The sequence below is a fragment of the Dipodomys merriami genome, unplaced genomic scaffold, assembly GCF_024711535.1.
Source record: "Dipodomys merriami isolate MVZ:Mamm:240054 unplaced genomic scaffold, mDipMer1.0.p SCAF_62, whole genome shotgun sequence".
NCBI lineage: Eukaryota > Metazoa > Chordata > Mammalia > Rodentia > Heteromyidae > Dipodomys > Dipodomys merriami.
The window spans coordinates 2,326,281-2,346,806 of NW_027206202.1; the positions used below are offsets into that span (position 1 = coordinate 2,326,281).

The window sequence follows — 20,526 nt, forward strand, 5'->3', positions numbered from 1 at the left end:
CCACTTGAGCCACAGCACCACTTCCAGCTTTTTTTTTCTTTTTGCTTATGTAGTGCTGAGGAATCGAACCCAGGGCCTCATGCATGCAAGGCAAGCGCTCTACCACTGAGCCACCTTCCCAGCCCCCGCCAAACTAGACTTTTAAGACAAAAATTCTACCAGAGGGGAAAAAAGGCCATTCTTCCTTATTTACTTTTTGCGGAGGTTTTAACTCAGGGCCTGGGCACTAGCTCTAAGCTCAAGTCTGGTGTACTCCCACTTTAAGCCACAGCTCCACTTCAGGTTTCTGGTGTTTAATTGGAGTCTGATGGGCTTTCCAAATGGTCTGGCTGGCTTCGAACCATAACCCCCAGATCTCAGCTTCCTGAGTAGCTAGGATTATAAGCATGGGCCACCAGTGCCCAGCAAGGCCTATTCTTATAAAAGTAAAATGTCAGTGCATCGGGGCTGGGAAGGTGGCTCAGTGGTAGAGTGCTTGCCTCACATGCATGAGGCCCTGGGTTTGATTCCTCAGCACCACATAAGCAGAAAAAGCCAGAAGTGACACTGTGGCTCAGGTGGAAGAGCACTAGCCTTGAGCTGAAGAACTGAGGGACAGTGCCCAGGCCCAGAGTTCAGGCCCCACAACTGACCTCCCCCCCCCCCAAAAAAAAAAAGTGCATCAAGAAAACCATTTGGTCCCCAGAACAGTTAATTAAAAAATACTGCTGTTTCTGCTTCACTTGCATGCACCCTTGCCAGCCCTTGGACTCTAGCTGCTTCTTGTGTGAGGCATTGTCTATGGCACTGTTCCCTTCTAGGCTAAATAAAAGCCTCCTTACACTGATGTCTCTGCTCCACACAGGTACGAAGATGCCCTGATCCTCTTGCTCACAGAAGTGTTGAATCGTATCCAATTCAGATACAACCAGGCCCAGCTTGAGGAGTTAGATGATGAGACTCTGGATGATGATGTAAGTGACAATACCCCCAACTGACCCTTAATCGGTGTTCCCTTTTGATAGCAACCAGACTGGAGGCTTACATCCTGTGACTCTGTGCTCTGGAAACTAAGTCAGAGTTGTTTTCAAATTGAGTTGTATACTTGACATTCTTATCTCCTACTGCTTTCCTTTGTCTTACTGATGGTAAAAAAAAAAATGTTCAGTTGGCATTTATACCTATGTGTACAGTGAGGGAGGTGGTTTAGTGAGAACTTGGTGTCCTGTCTTGAATATCTGCCTCCATTCTTTACCTGAGCATCAAGAATACCTGGCTGGGTACTGATGAAAATTAGAGATATTTAAATGATAAGACTAAAATTAAAATAGAATAAAATAGAAAAAACTAGAATGGAAGGAATTCTGTTTTGGAACAGCCTGTTAAAACAGGTTTTAGCTTTGGCGATCTAGGATGGAGGCCACAGAATTTAAATTGCTGAAAGGCCTCCAAGGAAGGTTGTCACTTGCCTGTGGACAACACCATAAGGGCCCTGATTTAGTAAGGTATGTATACATAGACTTATCCTTGGATGTTGTGGAAAGGGGGGAGTGATCCCGATGGGTGGGACAAAGTAAAGGTTTCCAAACCTTTCACAGGTGACTCTTTTTTCTCTGTACTGTTATGCCTGCAGGAGAAAAAGTGGGTTCTTCTGTATAGATTATGGCGTTCTGAGGAAATAGCTTGTTATGAAATCAATTTGTTGGGTTAAAGAATAATTCTAGCCTGGCTTTTTAAAGTGTCAAATAACCTAGTTCTATCATTCTCTATTTCGTCAAAATTTTGTGTCTGAGACCAGACATGAGATAGAGAGAGTGGCAAGGAAGAGGACAGGATTCAGTTGATGCCTTTGTTTCCCCACAGCAGCAGACAGAGTGGCAGCGGTACTTACGCCAGAGCCTGGAGGTGGTGGCCAAGGTGATGGAGCTTCTTCCCACGCACGCCTTCTCAACTCTGGTAACTCATCATTTGAAGGGGAAGGAAGAATCTGATTGGTTCCCTGTCCGTGTAGCATGTATGGCATATGCTTCTTTGTCTCGCCCTCTCTTGCTATGTGCATCTGTATATAACTTAGCCCTCTCCTGTGCGGGAGATGGACTCTAGAGCCTCATGGAATGCTACGCAAATAAATGCCTCACCACTCAGCTACACTTCTGACCCTAATGATTACTTATTAAACAGCAAAGACCTCTACTTTTTTGATGTTAACATTTGTTTGCAAACTTTTAGAAGCTCAGTCTAATCTTGAAGATAATACTTACTTTATAAATGCCTTGATGCCTTCCATCAGTAGAGTGAAGGTGGCCAGACAACACAGCTGCGAAGCTGGCCTCTGTCCAACTCCCTGTGGCACATTGCTAGTCCTCTGCCTGTGTTTTTGTGCTGTGCTCTTCAGTCATAATGTTGATTTCATTAAATGAATATTTATTTATTTATTTATTTATTTATTTATTTATTTATTTATTTATTTATTTATTGTTGATCATGGAGCTTGAACTCAGGGCCTGGGTGCTGTTCCTTAGCTCTTTAGCTCAAGGCTAGTGCTCTACCACTTTCAGCCACAGCTCCACTTGTATATCTGAGACCAAAACCAAAGAAGAGGACAGGATTCAGTTGATGCCCTTGTTTCCCCATAGCAGCAGACAGAATGGCAGCAGTACTTACGCCAGAGCCTGGAGGTGGTGGTCAGGGTAATAGAGCTCAGACACAAAGCCAGCTGGCTTTGGACCCAGATCCTCAGATCTCAGCCTCCTGAAGTAGTTAGGATTACAGCCGTGAGCCACCAGCACCCAGTTACACTAGTATTTATAATAGTGGTTATTTCATTAAATTCATATCTTCCTCTAAGGAAAGATAACTTACTGGAGTTAGCTTTTGTATATACGACCCAGCTGCATGGTGTTCTATGGAAAATGCTGCTTTTTCATTTGTGATGTTTGTGGCAGCTTCAGAAAGAGCCCGCTCTAGTTATGAAGTCTTGGTTGCTGTGTGAACAGTGAAAACTGACTTTCAAATCATGTAGCCTATCTTTTTACCTTGCTATGCATATTAACAAGGCATAATTTAATATTGTTTTCAAGGGCAATATTGTTTCCCTTTGTGCTTGAGGCGAAATACAGCCCCATCTTAGCTCTCAAAGCTTAGCTCTCATTTGGGGGCTGATGTCTCTTGCTAGGAATGTGATAGTCATATCCCAGCATCCTTTGCCATGCTCAAAAAAAAATTCATACTATGGGGCTGGGAATGTGGCTCTGGTAGAGTGGTAGAGTGCTTGCCTAGCATGCATGAAGCTGCCCTGGGTTCAATTCCTCAGTAACACATCAACAGAAAAAGCCAGAAGTGGCATTATGGCTCTTTTATAGAGTGCTAGCCTTGAGCAAAAGGAGCTCAGGGACAGTGCCCAGATCCTGAATTCAAGCCCCAGAACTGACCCCCCCCCCCACCCAAATCATACTATTATGTACATTACATAATAGTTTCAACTATAAAAATGGGGTAGGTGGTGGATAGCAAAAGGAGCCCTCTCTTCCTAGCTGTATATAAAGGTTCTTGGAGAAAAATTCTGGATTTTGACCCGCTCTCCATAGGTACTTGATGTTTTAATGTTAAAAACTTGTTAAAACTTGCATTTATGATTTTTAAAAAATCTTTCTGTTTTCAGTTCCCAGTTCTTCAAGACAACTTAGAAGTTTATTTGGGATTACAGCAGTTTGTAGTTACTTCAGGCTCAGGTAAATTGGTTTTTATTTTCAAATTTAACCTAATATTAAAAAAAAAAATGGACCAATAACATAATCTGCTCTCTGTAGCTCCTCTTCCCCACAATTCTCACTTCTAAACAGAAGTTTAAATCGTCCTGATGCAGAGAAGCTGTAGGGGCTGACATTGATTTACAAAGAAAAGTTTGGAAAGAAGCTAATTGGGGCAAAGAAGTAGTACTTACTAAAACCCCAGAATATTCTATGTTCTTTCAAATAGAGTTACTGAAAAGGAAAAGGCCTTGCACTTCCCTGCCATGTGCTCTTTGTCTGGTTGGTAAAATTACAATAGAGGAGCTGCTCTGAGCAGGCAGGCATGCTCACAGTGCAGTACCCTGCTTGGATGGTTCAACCCCCTACCTGGATGGTTCCCCCCTCCCTGTGGAGGAGAGCTGCAGAGCCTTTGGGCTGTGCTTTACAGACCGCCCTGATGACAATACTGAAAATAGCCTCCATTTATAGAGTACTCATCATATGTCAGGCATTGTGTTTCCCTGTGGTTGCATTCTCTCCACTGGCCTGTAACGTATAAGCACTGCTACTCATACTCCAGTTTTACAGAAGAGGACACTGACGTTCCAAGACCCACTGTCACATGGCTGGTTAATGCTAGTCTCAGGATGGGAGTGGTGAAAAGCTGACATAACTGACATTTCTGCTAGGTGAAAACACCTGTAACTTGAGCCTCAGGTGTCCTTCCTGCCTGCCGTCTTCCTTCTGCAAATTCACTTGCTGCTCTTTGCATTGCCTTGCAGGAGGTACACTGGTCCTGACCTCCAGCCCTTCTGTTGTCTCAGTGGCAGGCACCGAGCTGCTCAGAGGACAGCTTCCTGTGCTTCCCCTGGTCCTCTCCCTGCTCTTTCTGAGGCTGCCCTTCCTGGTGGCCCCAGAGGGCTTGTTTCCATGTCTGTTAGCTTTGAAAACAACACAGTTAAGCCCCAGGAGGCTGATGGGGCTTGGCAGATACTGGTCCTGGCTTTCAGTGGCTTACACAAACTTTCAAAAGGCATTTTTTCAAAACAAACATGGCTGTAATATGCCTGTCATCACTAATGAAAAATCATTTGAATGTACAAATGCTAAACATTCCAGAATCCCCATCATGGGGAATAATTGTGCACAGGTGATCTCTCCCTCAGAGCCATTAACCCAAATTAGAATCTCCTCCAGACCCAAAGAACATTATGTGAATATGTATGTTTGTAGGTTTCTTTTGAAACAAGATGGCCTCAGACCATTACAAATTACAGATGTACAATACTATACCTTTCCCATTATTCTCCCTCCCCTCCCTCCTTCCCTTCTTTCCTCTTTCCCTCCTTCCCTCTGTCATTTTGCCACCCAAGCTTAGGCATCCAGCTCAGCCTCTTCCTGGTTATTTTGGAGACTGAATCTAGTAAACTTTGCTATCTACGCTGGCCTTGTCATGATCCTCCTGGGTAGCTAGGATTATAAGTATGAGCCTACACCATTATTCTTGATCTATAACAAATATCAACTATGTTAATGTCCCCACCCACAACTGACCCTAGATTTCCTATTCATCTTTATGGTGAGTCTGTCTAGGTAAAATCTGCGGTGGGTATTTTTTAATCCTTTTTAGACTATTGATAACTCAGAGCTTCACATTCTAGAAAGAGAATACATTTCCACTAAATTAAATATCACATACCTGTCCTCATTGAAACCCATTTACTGGCAGTTTCACAGAACATTTGGCTCTTCCAGAGCATTTATAAATCTTTTCCCAGCACTGATCTGTGGTGCATATCGCATGGCAAAACCTCTCAGGCCAGTGAAATGCTTATTTCCTGCTTTAAAATGAACTTTCTTCTCCATGACAAAGCATTCTCTCATGCCTTAGTGGCTCAGAAGCCAAGTTTCCAGTGCAGAAAGCTATTAAAAAAATTGAAATTGCTGAGTACAGTTTGTTCCCTGGTTCCCATGGCCATTTGCCCCTCCAAATAACTTCCCTGCTATATTGGTCTGCCTTTCTGCCTCTCAATAGAAATCATGTTATCTTTTCTCTTCACAGCTTGTGGCCTCTTTCCTTTCATTTGCATTGACTTAAGCCCAGCCTCTACTATTTTTTTTTTTTAAACCCTGCTTTTAGTGCTGGGGGTTGAACCCAAGGCCTCACATATGCACTCTGTTGAGCTGTATCTCTGGCTTTTCAGCCTGTAATTCTAGTGTCTCATCTGACACATGTGACAGTGGGAGTCAAGGCACCTTTGCTGCTGCTATGATCATTGGAGACCATTGGGTGTGCTCAGAGCCCGCCTTTCCCTGCTTTGCTAGTACATTCATATTTGGAAGAGTGGATGTACTTACTGTTACCATGCCAACCCCGATCTTGTCTCCAAGTCCTCAGGAAAAACCAAGGCAAGCACATCTGTATGGCATGGCAATTTCCTGACAGTTGTTGTATGGCACTTGTGCTCCTTGCAGGCCATCCTTGACTCTCACTATCTGTCTAGTGGATTAGGAAACTCTTTGGTGTTGTATCCATTTTACATGTGGCTGTGCCACTCGTCATGGATAGCTTCCTTCAGCTCGAAGTAACTTCTTTTTTTTTTTTTTCTTTCCCCTTTTTCTTTTTTTTTTTTTTTTTTTTTTTTGTCCAGTCATGGGGCCTGAACTCTGGGCCTGGGTGTTGTCCCTCATCTCTTCAGCTCAAGGCTAGCGCTCTACCACTTGAGCCACAGCGCCACTTCCGGCTTTTTTCTTTTTTGCTTATGTGGTGCTGAGGAATCGAACCCAGGGCCTCAAGCATGCAAGGCAAGCGCTCTACCACTGAGCCACCTTCCCAGCCCCTCGAAGTAACTTCTTTATAACTATTTTGCTTAGCATGCAAGCTTTCTTGTTTGCATGACAAGGCATTGTTTTCTCTACAATATATAAACATTCATTCCTTGCGCTGCTTGGGGTTATGACTTGTTTGTTCTCTTGGAGTGGAATACTTTAAGCACTAATTTTCATGCTTTCACCCTCCCTCATGACCCTCAAACAAGAAAATTAAATGATACTTTCCATTAAGATGCCCCTCCCCGGGCAGCGATTTGCAGAGGAGCTGTTCTTTGGATGTAGCTTAGAACATGTTTAGGCTACTTCAGGATGACTTAGAGGATACTTCAAAAGTCTCTTCTAAACTTACATGTAGCATGATCTCACTTAAGATTCTACTTTATAGATGTTCTGTGCTTTGGGGGGAAATATAAGCCTTAGTCAGAATGGAAAAAAGTGCAAGTCAATATGAACAGCTCTTCACTCCCCCTCCCACACCCACTATAGTTGGTACCTTGAATAATTTTGTGGCAGGACAGATAGGTTTTTAGACTGGAGGCAGATAGCATTTTGGATACGTCTAGCCTCTATTGTCTGTCTGCCTTTCAGACAGAACAGGAAAGAACCACCTGCCCTTTTGATCAACACAATGCTTCCTTCCATGACATATATATGTTGAGGTGAACTGTAAGGACTTTCAGTTTTGTGCAATAGTCAGTGGTCAGCAATTTCATATGTTTCAGCCTAGTAGTTTCAAATGCATAGCATTTCCAGTCTATTTTCTATTCTAGGCACTATGCTTTGCCAGATGAATCAGGGCAAGTTTAGAGGGGAGAGATTGTGATGGCAAGGATTCTCAGGAGAGTAAAAGGGATTAGAGGGGCCTAGAACCGTACTTTTTTTTTTATTACATTCCAATTTTGCCACGAGAACGGTGAATTGCATGGCAGCACAGCCCTGTCATTTAGCAAGGCAGGCCTCTCAACCCTTAGGGGTTTATCCTGAAACAGTGGTGGGCACAGGCAGCAGGTTTGGCATATTGCTTAGAGTAGCAGCTCTGCCCTGGAAATAGGACCGTGTTGTGCACATTACTGATGAGGCCTCCCTGAGTGTGTTTTCTTGTATATACAGTTTTGCTGGTATCAATACCTTACCATCTTTAGAGGCATCAGGATGGAATTCCTCTGTGTTATTGTATCCGAGGCCCTCTGTTCCTTCCCTTCCACTCTGTCCCTCCTGTGGCAACACATGTGGATAGACTTTTAGGTGGAAGCTGTGCCCAGTGTTCCTGCGTGGTCCTGGGAAGCAATCTGTAGGTGGCTAGGTTTGGTGAATTGGTTTTGTCCCCGAGCAGCTGGTCTGAAGGAACCGCAGTCTGTAATGACTGAAGTGACTGGTATGTTACGTTCCAGGACACAGGCTGAACATCACTGCGGAAAACGACTGCCGGCGCCTGCACTGCTCCCTGCGAGACTTGAGCTCTCTGCTGCAGGCTGTGGGCCGCCTGGCCGAGTACTTCATTGGGGACGTGTTTGCTGCTCGCTTTAATGACGCCCTCACAGTCGTAGAGAGGTAGGCGGGCTGCCCTAGAACTCGCCCTCTTCAGAACTTACCTCCCCTTCTGTGCGGGACAGCTGTTGCGTGTACATTCCTGTCTCTGGCACCAGCTCTGAGAGGGGCTTCACTGTTAGCTTTTCTGAACTTCACTTGTTTCATATGGAAAATGAAGGGGAACCATTTATCATGAGAGTTAAATAAGGTGCTTAGCATAAGCCAACCATGTAACAGAGCAGTGGACACATCTGTTACCTCACTGATGTGTAGAGATATAATAAAAATGGTGTTGGATTGGAATGAGCCAGTTGGAGTCAGTGTCCAGTCCTTCCTTACATGATTTAACAGCATGAAGAAAACAAGTGGGCAGCTCACTGCCAGAGTTGAAAGTTGTCTGTGGTCTGTCCAGTGCCTTAGGGGCCTGGCCTGAGAGTGAGTCCAGCCTGGCTCCTTTCATACCTGCTCTTTTTTGGATCTTTGCATGAAATGTGGCTGCATTTGACGGGGGAAGGTTTTCCTTTGCACAGTTCTTCCCCACACTTGCACTCTAAAAGTCACAGGTAAACCGTAAGAGATTCAAACCATTTCAAGGGTTGATTAGATCAAAGCTGGCTATGTGTGAGTCCAGCCTGAAGACCTAGAGTCCTTAAGCTTTCAAGGGTGCAAATAGGCTCCTTGCTGGGTCACATGCATGCACTGAGTCCCAGTAGCTGACTTCTGTCCACACCCAGTTTTTCTTTAACTGTTATTTCTTAGCTTAAAAATTTTAAACCCTTGAAAGATTAAAAATTTAAGTTCCTTGAAAGCCAGGTTATATTAACAGTAAAAGCACCATACAATAATGGGAATTCTTTTGCGGGGTGGGGGTGGGGGTGTGTGTGCGTGGTCCTGGGGCTTGAATTCTGGGCCCAAATGCTGTCCCTGAGCCTCTTTGTGCTCAAGGCTAGCCATATTACCACTTCTTGGTTTCTTTCTGAGTAGTTTGTTGGAGATAAGAGTCTCATGGGCTTTCCTGCCTGGGCTGGCTTTGAACTGCAAACCTTAAATCTCAACCTCCTGACTAGCTAGGATTATAGGTGTGAGCCACTGGTGCCTGGCCAATAGTGGGAAATTTTTTAAAGTGGGTGTGCACGTTTTATTTAATTTTATTGTGTGTAGAGAAACAGTATTGCCATTGTACTTTTGAGTCAATTGTGGCTTAGAGGTAGTTAGTATACCTTGTCCATTTTACATGGTTTATGAGAGAGAGAGCCCATGGAATTTAACTGCTATGCTCTTGCCAAACAACAGCATGTCTAATTCCAGTTTGTCTGTCTTCATTTGCACTAATTTTTAGCTGGGATAGGATATGGAACCCATGGATTAGATGTCCATTGTTTTAGTTTACTTGAGCAATACTGACATGTCTGTCAGTCAATATAACTGGGGTGAGAGTGTATCAGAGATCCCTTGTCATTATCTTATAAGTCCTATGTATGCCTCTCTCCCTGTCAGTGCTGAGCAATGCTTGCTATTTGTGTGCATTTGGATTACAGTGTGAAAAGAAGGCTCTTTCTTATGACCTAACTAGTCAATGTGGTTAATATATATACAAGCATTTGTTAGCCCTTTTGTATTTACAATACCTTGACCATAGTCATTAAATAATCTTCTAAGCATTTTTTAAAATTAAATGTAATATATTCCATTATATCCATTCTATTTTTAAGACTTTTTTTTTTGGCCAGTCCTGGGGCTTGAACTCAGAGCCCGGGCACTGTCTCTGAGCTTCTTTTGCTCAAGGCTAGCACTCTACCACTTGAGCCACAGCACTACTTCTGGCTTTTTCTGTTTATGTGGTACTAAGGAATCGAACCCAGGGCTTCATGCAAGCTAGACAAGCACTCTACCACTAAGCCACATTCCCAGCTCTTTTAAGACTTGGTACCATAAATATTTTAGTGAGTGTCTTTGTACAGAAATCATGTCTGTCTCAGATTATTTTCTTTGGGTAAAATTAAAGGTCTAGTGTGGATTCTTTTGTTTTGAAAAAGTCTGCGGTTGGGGCATTTCTTTGCTGGTACCTTGTCAGTTTTGTTCATTTTTGTCCTTATCCTTAAAGTCCATTTTCACCTGTTTCTTTGCCAACAGGTTGGTTAAAGTCACTCTATATGGATCTCAGATTAAACTGTACAACATTGAAACAGCTGTGCCATCGGTGTTGAAACCTGACCTCATTGATGTGTGAGTAGATTGGTGTACGTGCCTCCTTAAGAAAGACCACATTCTTGCCTTCAGACAGTTAGATAGAGGGAAGGAGGTAGTGGTACCAGGGTTAGGGGTGTGACTCTTAAACTCTAAGTGTAGAATGAAGATTCTAATAAGAGAATATTCTAGAGAGAGTATTGGCTTGTGTGCCTGAGACAGGGTACTGGAGGGAGTGGAATTTGTTGGATGATGAGCCAGGAGGAGAAGGTGGTTCTGTAGAATAGGCATTGAAAGCAGCGGAACTGCAGGCGAGGAAAGCTTATAGTTAGGGAGGGGAGGCTGCAAGGCCCTCCAGGACTGCTGTGGGGACACCTTCGTAGGTTTTGTTTTGTTTTGTTTTGTTTTGTTTTTGCCAGTACTGGGGCTTAGACTCTGAGCCTGAGTGCTGTCCCTGAGCTCCTTTTGTTCAAGGATAACTCTCCACTGCTTGAGCTGCAGCACCACTTCTGGCTTTTTTTCTGAGTAGTATGGACTCTCCTGCCCAGGCTGGCTTCAAACCATGATCCTCAGATCTCAGCCTTCTGAGTAGCTAGGATTACAGGCATGAGCCACCAGTGCCAGCCCACCTTTGTATCTTTTAATAGATCAATCACTGCAACTGCAAGTGTGTGAATAAAAATACTTTAATACTCACAAGATGCTCAGACACTAGATTGGGTATGGGGAGAGTTTTGTGAGGGTTTCTGTCTAATTCAGTGTGACACCACTAGAGGTAGTGGCCCTTTCTAGAAAATGAATAAAATGGAGGAGAAGGTTGTGGGAATCCCAACATACTGCTGCTGGCTGTAATCACAGAGCCTGCAGCTGGCATGGGAATGGTAAGAAGAGGACAATCTCAGTGACTGAGCCCTCTGCCTATGGAATCTGATACCACCTCCAGGTTACTACTAGTATAAGATAGGATGGCTAGGGCAAGAGGATACTCGTAGAGCGGCTTCTGCTGGCCTCCCTGCATGTGTGTGCTCATCCAGGAGCTTCTGGTTTTTCTGGAAGTACAGTTAGCTGATTAAATTACTAGAGAGCCAAAAGGTTCCACTCTGAGCTGGTTCCAAGGTTCCTCTGGTAGCCAGGCTTCCATCCTGTGGCTATGAACTCACTATTAAGGTGTGTTAGGTGTGTTTGAAAGGATGTTCTGTAGGTAACAAGACTACCTTTCACTCTGCTCTAAAGCAGTCGGACAAGCCAAGGACAAAAGGCCAAATATTTTAAAACAAAGTATTGCTATGGTCAACTTAGGGCATCATAAGGGGTATAAGAGCTGTGAGCTAGAGTTGTGGACAAAACCAAAACAAATACAGTATCAAAAGCAAGACAGAGAAGGATACAGAGAATGTGTTCCTTCAGAGATTCTGATTTTGGTAAGATGGCAAAAGGCTCAAGATTTTTGCATAATAAAGAAGACCCTTGGGTTATTTTGAAGCAAAACGTCTAGGGATTACACTTTGATAAGCCTATAGATAGGGGAAACCACTAGGAAAGCAGCAAAGAGAAGAGATAGAGGGCCTAAGGGCTGAGTCTTATCCCAGAGATTCCCTACACTAGGCCTGCTATGTGCCAAATTCTGTCCACTTCCTGCTTTTGTAAATAAAGTGTCAAAGGACAAAATTACAACTTAAAAGATTTTTTGAGGCGTTGGTAGTGCTGGGGTTTGAACCTGGAGCATGCTAGGTAAGTGTTCTACCACTCCTCAATTAATATTGCCAGCCCCCTTTTACTTTTATTTCGGGATGGGGTCTCTCTATGTTGTCCAGGCTGGCCTCAACTCATCATCATCCTGCTTAGCCTCCTGAGCGCTGGGATTACAGATGTGCACCATCATGCCTACGCTCAGCAAAAAATCTTAATTGCCTTTATTTTTCAGTTTTAGAATATAATGTTTCAGTGAGCTGGGTAGAGGAGGTTGCTTTTATAGACAGAAAAGGTTTGAAGAAACAAAAGTAAAGAGAGGAAATGGTCATCTCAAAGTACTTTCTCTGCAAGTAGGGACAGGGAGACAATAGTAGCAAAGAAAGTGATTGCCTTTTTTGTGAAAGGATCAAGGCAGAGGGAACTTCTTTATCTTGGCTTTTTTTTTTTTTTTTTGGTCGGTTGTGGGGCCTGAACTCTGGGCCTGGGTGCTGCCCCTCAGCTCTTCAGCTCAAGGCCAGCACTCTACCACTTGAGCCTCAGCCCCACTTCCAGCTTTTTCTGCTTATGTGGTACTGAGGAATCGAACCCAGGGCCTCATGCATGCAAGGCAAGCACTCTACCACTGAGCCACCTTCCCAGCCCTGAAAGTACCTGACTGGGGAAATTTTGTTGTTAGCTTTCTAATCCTGAATTCTAGGATCATCAAGTGAGCAGCTTAGTTTCATCTTGGCGACCGTGATTGATACTTGTGTTTGAGTTTTAGCTGGTGTTTTGGAGCTCAAGGCAGCAGCTTTGTCCCAAATGGTGGACACCTGTGACTTTTATTTAACTCAAGTTTACTATCTATGCCATGCCCATTCATTTATGTATCATCTATGGCTGCCTTTGTTGAATGGTTGAGTTGAATGGTTATGACAGGGAGGATGGCCTACAAAGCCTACAGTACATACACTATGATTTATGATTTGCCTATTCCTGTTATACAGCATTCCTGAGCTGCAAATTAAGTAAATGATGGGAAGACAAACTTCTCCTCATGATCTTACAACTTTTTAAAAAGCTGATTTCTTCTTTAAGAATTAGAGAAAGTTGTGAGGCATCTGTTGAGAAAGATGCCAATTTGCTCATGAACATGAGTTGTTCCCTATGACTGCAGGGAGCGTACAAGCCCCTCCCAGCCTTGGGAGCCCTAACTGTGCTAGATTGAAGGCCTCTGATTCCAAAGACTTGGAAGTCTGTATTAGTGCTAGTTTGACATAGCTAGTGCCCCAGTATCTGAGAGAATAATTTACAGGAGGAAGGTTTTATTTTGTTGATGTTTCAGAGGAATCAGTCCATGGAAAGAAAGCTTAGCCTCCTAAGCTAAGACAGAACACCACAGCAGCTGAAGCCTATATCTGGGGAGAACTGTTCACTCCTGGAAGACAGAAGCAGGGGAGAGGGGAAGGGGTTGGGACCCAGAGTAGTCCCACCAGCTGGAGATAAAATGTGGAATGCACGAGCCTGTGGGGGACATTTTTTTTGGGGGGGGGGTCCGGTCGTGGGGCCTGAATTCTGAGCCTGGGCGCTATCCCTCAGCTCTTCAGCTCAAGGCTAGCGCTCTACCACTTGAGCCACAGCGCCACTTCCGGCTTTTTTCTTTCTGCTTATGTGGTGCTGAGGAATCGAACCCAGGGCCTCATGCATGCAAGGCAAGCGCTCTGCCACTGAGTCACCTTCCCAGCCCTGTGGGGGACATTTTATATTTAAACCATAACAGTGTTCTTTCCCCCTTTGGTTTTGTGTTTCAAACATAAGTAAAGGTAGAATGATTTATGGATTTGAATACAAAATACAAAATCACTGTCTTTTCCCTATAAATTCCAAACTTTTTTTTTCCTTGCCAATCCTAGAGCTTGAATTTAGGGCCTGCATGTGTCCTTGAGCTTCTTTCTCAAGGCTCACTTTCTACCATTTGAGCCACAGCTCTGCTTCCTGTCTTTTTTTTTTTTTTTCTTTTTTTTTCTTTTTTGGGTCCGGTCGTGGGCCCTGAACTCTGGGCCTGGACGCTGTCCCTCAGCTCTTCAGCTCAAGGCTAGCGCTCTACCACTTGAGCCACAGCACCACTTCTGGCTTTTTTCTTTTTGCTTATGCGGTACTGAGGAATCGAACCCAGGGCCTCAGGCATGCAAGGCAAGCGCTCTACCGCTGAGCCACCTTCCCAGCCCCCCCCCCCTCCTTTTTTTTTTTTGTTTTTTTGAAAGTAGGTAATTGGAGAAGAGTCTGCCAGTCCTGCCTGGGTGGCTTTGAACCATGATCGGATCTCAGCTTCCTGAGTTGCTAGGGTTATGGGTATGAGGCCACTGGCTCCTGAATTCATGTCCAAATCCTTCCTTCCTTCCTTCCTTCCTTCCTTCCTTCCTTCCTTCCTTCCTTCCTTCCTTCCTTCCTTCCTTCCTTCCTTCCTTCCTTCCTTCCTTCCTTCCTTCCTTCCTTCCTTCCTTCCTTCCTTCCTTCCTTCCTTCCTTCCTTCCTTCCTTCCTTCCTTCCTTCCTTCCTTCCTTCCTTCCTTCCTTCCTTCCTTCCTCTTAAACTCAGGGCTTGGCCACTGTCCTTGAGCTTCTTTTACTCAAGGCTAGCACCCTACCATTTGAGCCACAGTGCCACTTCTGGCTTTTTCTGTTTATGTGGTACTGAGGAATCGAACCCAGGACTTCATGCATGCCAGACAAGCACTCTACCACTAAGCCACATTCCCAATCCCACCCCCACCCCCCATTAATACTTTAGCATGAATCTCTTTCATGTAAGGTCAATCTCCTCCAGAATGGTAACATGATCAACACTCAAAGGGTTTAATGGATGAAGTAATAATGTGGTTTGTACTCAAATGTCTCCAGTTGTCCCAGGAATGTTACAACTAATTACGAACCATATGTTAACTTTCTGCTACAACCTAGATCAGACTTCAGTCATGCATGGAGTGCACAAGCATGTGTGCGAGAGCCTGTGAGATGGTTACTGTCTTTGCTTTTGGGTCCGATCAAGAGGCCCCTATTGTGAGTTTGCCCTGTAGTTGTACATTGAGTTTTATTGTAAAGTGCTATCTGCCTGTATCCTAGCTCTGTCCCTGAAAGGTCCCAGAAGCAGGGACACTAGTAAGTGTAGCCCCTCATACCCAGGTCTGAAAGGAGCCAGTGTGCCTTAGAGTAATCCTGTAAGACAAAGGCAGGGTGATCTTAGGGAAGATTGTGGTTTGAGGAAGTGTGGTGTGAGGGTTGGTAACATTCCACAAGGACACACGGGGGCTGGCTTAATGGGCTTTTCTGATCACCAGTAGAAAATAAGGATGCTGTTAATGGTGTGTGTGTGTGAGAATAGATTTACATATGAATCCATATTGATTCTTGATTTATATTGATATAAATTCATGTAGAGTTTATATATTCATATTGATCTAAAGAAGAGATAGGACGAAAACCTTGACAGAAGAAGATTGCCAGCAGAGAAACAGAAAAGGAAAGATAAAATTAGAAAAATAATCAGTTGCCGATGATTTTAGGTAGGGCCCTCCAGTTTGTTTATTTCATCTTGTAGTGACACCCACAGGTTGCTTAGTAACTATTACAGAAAGGGGAGAAATTACATTTAGGTAGATTACAGGTATGGAATCTCTTTTACAACTGCATCGCCTTAGTAAGATTTATTGTTGAGCATCTTGGGCATCTATTTTACTACACATTAATGCAGTAGGACCCTAGGCAGAAAGGAAGCATGGTCTCTGCCACCTCAGTTCTCCTCTAGCCAGACAGATGGACAAGGGAAGCTTGAACTTTAGATTGTCATATTGAAACCCAATTTACAAAGCCGAAATATCTGGTACTTATCTGCATCTTGGTTTGCAGCTGTAGGTATTAAATTTTCACTAGTTCTTATCACTTTGTTGATTCTGATCTTGCAGTTTTACCTCTTCTCAGTGAACTTATAGATTTTGTATATTACAGAAAGATTGGGTAAGATCTGATAGACATTCATTGACCACCATCTGTGTTCTAGGTGGCCAGATGGAGGTGATGAGTAGTTGAATTTTCAGCTCCTGGATGGGCAGGTTAATGATTTCCATGCTATCTCCATGTCCTGGAACAGCTAGCACAGTGGATAGTTCCTAAATCCTGTGGAAACAAGTATCATGCTAGTTCTCCTGACCTGTGGATCACATCTCCCCTCCTTTTCACAGGCATGCCCAGTCACTGGCTGCCCTCCAGGCCTACTCCCACTGGCTAGCGCAGTACTGCAGTGAGGCGCACCGGCAGAACACTCAGCAGTTCGTGACGCTCATCTCCACCACGATGGATGCAATCACACCCCTGATCAACAACAAGGTCTTGCTTGAGACAATGAATGCCCCACTTTGTATATGACTTTGCCTGTCCTTCTGTCTATATATCTGAAAACCAAAATGTTACACTGTGATGCAAGTGTTACTTTGTGTCCCATTTTAGTTGTAATACACAACATTCAAATATAACTTTGCTTTTTAGTTCTCTAAAGTCGCAAATGTATACATGCTCACTATGAAAAACTTAAATGTTCAAATCTGTGGACTAAAAGGAGTTGCTGTCTTGAATCCCTCCCCCTGAACAGGGCAAGTACCGTCAGCAGTTGGTTTCATGTTCTTTTAGACCTTTTCTCTTATTTCCATATGTCAGAGCTATGGGTAGCCACAGATAATGCTTCTTTAGTTGCTTTTACATATGAGCAGCTTCTGTTTTTCCTGTTGCCCAAGGTTGTTCTTTCATGGGACTTTCTGATTTTTCATTGAAAGGAGTGTGTGGCTTTTATGTGCATCTTGTACACGTTAGGGGTCCTGTAGTGTGGGCTTCCCTCAAGTGGAACTATTAGTAAAGTTACATCCTTTATGTATCCTGTATGTAAGCAATACTAAGTCTAGGTAGTGCTCCAAGAAGACTACCAGTTGATGTTCCTAGATCAGGTTTAGTTCTCATATTTCTTTTTTCATGGTTTTAATCATATCTAGTACTGTTTATCACTTTTGTCAGTGTGTTAATAAGTGTGTTAATGTGTCGTTTTCCATAAATGTATGTTATCTATAAAGACAAAGTATAACTGTAAAGTTACACTTTGTAAAAAGCTATGTTATTCCCTAAGGTGTCTATTCCATAAATTTACCAAGCTGTTGCTGACTTTTAGGCTTCCCTCACTAAAGAAAGTTATTGGGGATCCTCCTGAAATTCATGTACTTATGAATGTAACAGTTTAGAGTAAATGGAGATGAGGAACATTTTATAGTTCTTGGATTTATTTTTTTGTTGTCATTGTTGTTGTTGTTGGTTGTGGAGCTTGAACTCAGGGCCTGGGCACTGTTCCCTGAGCTCTTTTGCTCAAGGCTAGTGTTGTACTTTGAGCCACAGCTCCACTTCTGGTTTTCTGGTGCCTTATTGGAGATAACATGGATTTCCTTGCCCAAGCTGGCTTTGAACCGCGATCCTCAGATCTCAGCCTCCTTAGTGGCTAGGATTACAAGCCACCAGCAGTGCTTGGAAATTATGCTATTTCTTTCCTAAATAATCGGGACACCCTGACTTTGATGTGTCTTACCAGTGTTAGGTCTTATCTATAAAAAATTCTCCTGAGGGGCTGGGAAGGTGGCTCAGTGGTAGAGCACTTGCCTTGCATGCCCGAAGCCCTGGGTTCGATTGCTCAGCACCACATGAGCAAAAAGCTGGAAGTGGCGCTGTGGCTCAAGTGGTAGAGCACTAGCCTTGAGCTGAAGAGCTGAGGGACAGAGTCCAGGCCCAGAGTTTGAGTCCCACGACGGACCTCCCCCCCCCCCCCCCCCGCAAAAAAAAAAAAAATTCTCTTGAGGTGGAGGATGTTGCTCAAAGGTAGAACGTGCTCAATTTGCACAAAGCCCTGGCTTTAATCCCTAATATTCATCTTCCCCCAAGTTACCTCTTTTGCAAAGATGGAAGTGACATTGCTACTTGGTAAGTTTTGTTAGGCATGCTGAGGTGAAGGAAACGAGACACTGGTGTGACTGATAAATTGTGAAAGCAAGGGCTGAGTGAGCGCTTGTCTTGGTAGGAGCCAGAGGAGTGATAAAAGAATCTCTCGTTGTTTGCCAGGCTTTGGTGGCTCATATCTGTAATCCTAGCTACTTACAAGGCTGAGACCTGGGAGATTGTAGTTTGAAGCTAGCCTGTGCAGAATAGTCCTTGAGACTCAATTTTTAATTAACTAGAAAAAAGCTGGGCTTGATTCATGGCTCAAGTGGTGGAGCACCACCCATGAGCAAACAAGCTGAATAAGAAAGAGCACAAGGTACTGCGTTCAAGCCTCCCAAACTGGAAACAAAATCGTCATTGTTTGAAGCAGGACGTGGATGGTAAACCAGGGAGTGCTGTGATCATATAATAGCTCAAGAATGCCACTGTGAGTTCTTGAGCTGAGAAGTGATTTAAGTTCAAAGATGCCAGTGTCTGGGAAAAGAGAACAGGAAATGGTAGTGGTGCAGAAACAGATGCTGTGGAGGTGGCAAAGGTCACAGGAACCTTGTGGCTGACAGTCTTCATGGACAAGATTCTGCAGGTGGATCCTGGGTGGTATGGTTTAGCAGCTCAGAACCATGTTTGGTATGTGACAACCATCTCTGGTGTGTGTCGTTTCAGCACATGGGGGATGTTGTGAGCTAGCATGTCCTCTTCTGTTTCCAGGTCCAGGACAAGTTGCTATTATCTGCGTGCCACTTACTGGTTTCATTGGCCACCACCGTGAGGCCTGTCTTTCTGATCAGCATTCCTGCAGTGCAAAAGGTATTCAACAAGATTACAGATGCCTCTGCCCAGCGGCTTGCTGATAAGGTGAGAGGTGGCTTTGTTTGGACCAGCATGTGGCTTATGGGGTACTGGGGTAGTGGGCCTGATGACACAGCCCACTGCACTTGTGCTGTGTGTGCTTCCTTGCTAAGGCACACAGGGAGGGTGCTGTCCCTGCTGCGGCTCCCATGTGTGTGCCTGGACACGAAGGTTGGGTTTTTAGAAAGCATCATTTGACCAGTGTTGTGAGAGTCCTCCTTGTGTTTCCATTGGCTCACCACAGTCTGGTTTCTGCTGTTGTGCACTTGGCTTTTTGAAGATGGAGAAGCACCAGGCAAGTGTGTTTTCTGAGAAGCCTTCTGGGAGGCTCAAGCTGGACAGTGGGGTAGGGTGGGTGTAACAGGAGGGGTGCAGAAGCACTTCTTCAGAACACCGGAATATGAGAAAGGTGTTCTCTCAGCCCTGTTCTGAGTGGTTCCTTAAGGCAGTAGCTAAGGGCCATGGTAGATTTAATGTCTACAGTGGGGTTTCACTTCTATAATGCTGCATCTATGAATGAGGGCCTCTGGAGGCCAAGACTGTCTCTGCCTGACTCAGGGTTCTAAACCTTGAGCCTTCTTAGAAATGGGCCAACTTTGATGAGCACAGGCTCTGCCCAGGCTGTAAGAAAGGAGCCTGGGACTTGAGCTCTAGGTGTGCATTGAAGCCAAAGGCCAGCAGCTGGCGCAGCTATCTGTCTGTTTTGACTCTGATGGATGCCTTTGGGTCTCTCCTAGGCTCAGGTGTTGGTGTGCCGGGCTCTCTCTAATATCTTGCTGCTCCCATGGCCAAATCTCCCCGAGAGTGAGCAGCAGTGGCCTGTGCGCTCCATCAGCCACACCAGCCTCATCTCCGCCCTGTCCCGGGACTATCGCAACCTGAAGCCCAATGCTGTTGCCCCACAGAGAAAGATGCCCCTGGATGACAGTAAGTGGCCCCTGGTCAGGGACAGTCCAGAGAGCTGGGTAGGGTTGACATGGCTCCTCCTTTATGGCAGAGAATTGTGTCTTAGGTTCAGGAGGTGAATTTAGTCACTAGTTCCCATGCTTGCTAAGCGGAAAACTCAGGTGCAGGAGGTAGAATCCCACTTAGCCATGAAATTCGGTTAGCATGTGGGCTGGATATACTTCCTGGGTGCATGTCCCTGGTGTTTGGCAAAAATGTAGGAAGTGCTAGCAAATATGGAACTGACCCTGGAAGGTACTGTCTGGTGTCTTCCACTGAGAGGACAGCTACAGTGACTGTCCATCACGTCAGATGAGCAACAGAGCACTTCCCCTTTGCTCTAAGGGAAGGCTTTGAAAATTGAAACCCTCAGATCTCAGTCTCCTGAGTAGTTACCATTAAGGTGTGAGCCATAGCCACCAGCACCTGGCAGAAAGTGAAATTTTGAAGTGTGTTTTCTTTTTCTTTTCCTTTTTCTGCTTGATGTGGATTTGTAGTTAACATAGTTAGATGAGAGTCACGGATATCTTCAGGTATACTATTCAGGTATATTTAGATCCATCCTCAAACATCTGACATTCCCAGCCCCACTCTTCAAAGTTTGCTGTTTGCCTGATCCTGGTTCTAAGTATATTTGAAATTCTGTAATTCATTTAATTCTCACATTAGCTTTATAAGTTAGGGACTGCTAATTGTCCTGATTTTATCTGTGAGGAAACTAAGACATGGGAAGACTGACTTGCTTGCCGAGAGGATTACATGCAGCTCTTGTGGAG

At 44.4% G+C, this 20,526-nt stretch overlaps 1 protein-coding gene across 2 annotated transcripts in view; it reads left to right on the forward strand.

Moving 5' to 3' along the window:
- Positions 1 to 20,526, forward strand: part of Xpo6 (exportin 6) — an 89,982-nt gene that overhangs the window by 57,848 nt on the left and 11,608 nt on the right. The window contains exons 10-17 of one of the 2 annotated variants that reach the window (XM_070004275.1): positions 845 to 953; positions 1,843 to 1,935; positions 3,641 to 3,710; positions 7,934 to 8,093; positions 10,206 to 10,298; positions 16,168 to 16,312; positions 18,665 to 18,811; positions 19,543 to 19,732. In XM_070004275.1, coding sequence (XP_069860376.1) covers positions 845 to 953; positions 1,843 to 1,935; positions 3,641 to 3,710; positions 7,934 to 8,093; positions 10,206 to 10,298; positions 16,168 to 16,312; positions 18,665 to 18,811; positions 19,543 to 19,732 — 1,007 coding nt within the window. The remainder of the gene's footprint in view (positions 1 to 844; positions 954 to 1,842; positions 1,936 to 3,640; positions 3,711 to 7,933; positions 8,094 to 10,205; positions 10,299 to 16,167; positions 16,313 to 18,664; positions 18,812 to 19,542; positions 19,733 to 20,526) is intronic. The other variant, XM_070004276.1, reaches the window with a different exon arrangement.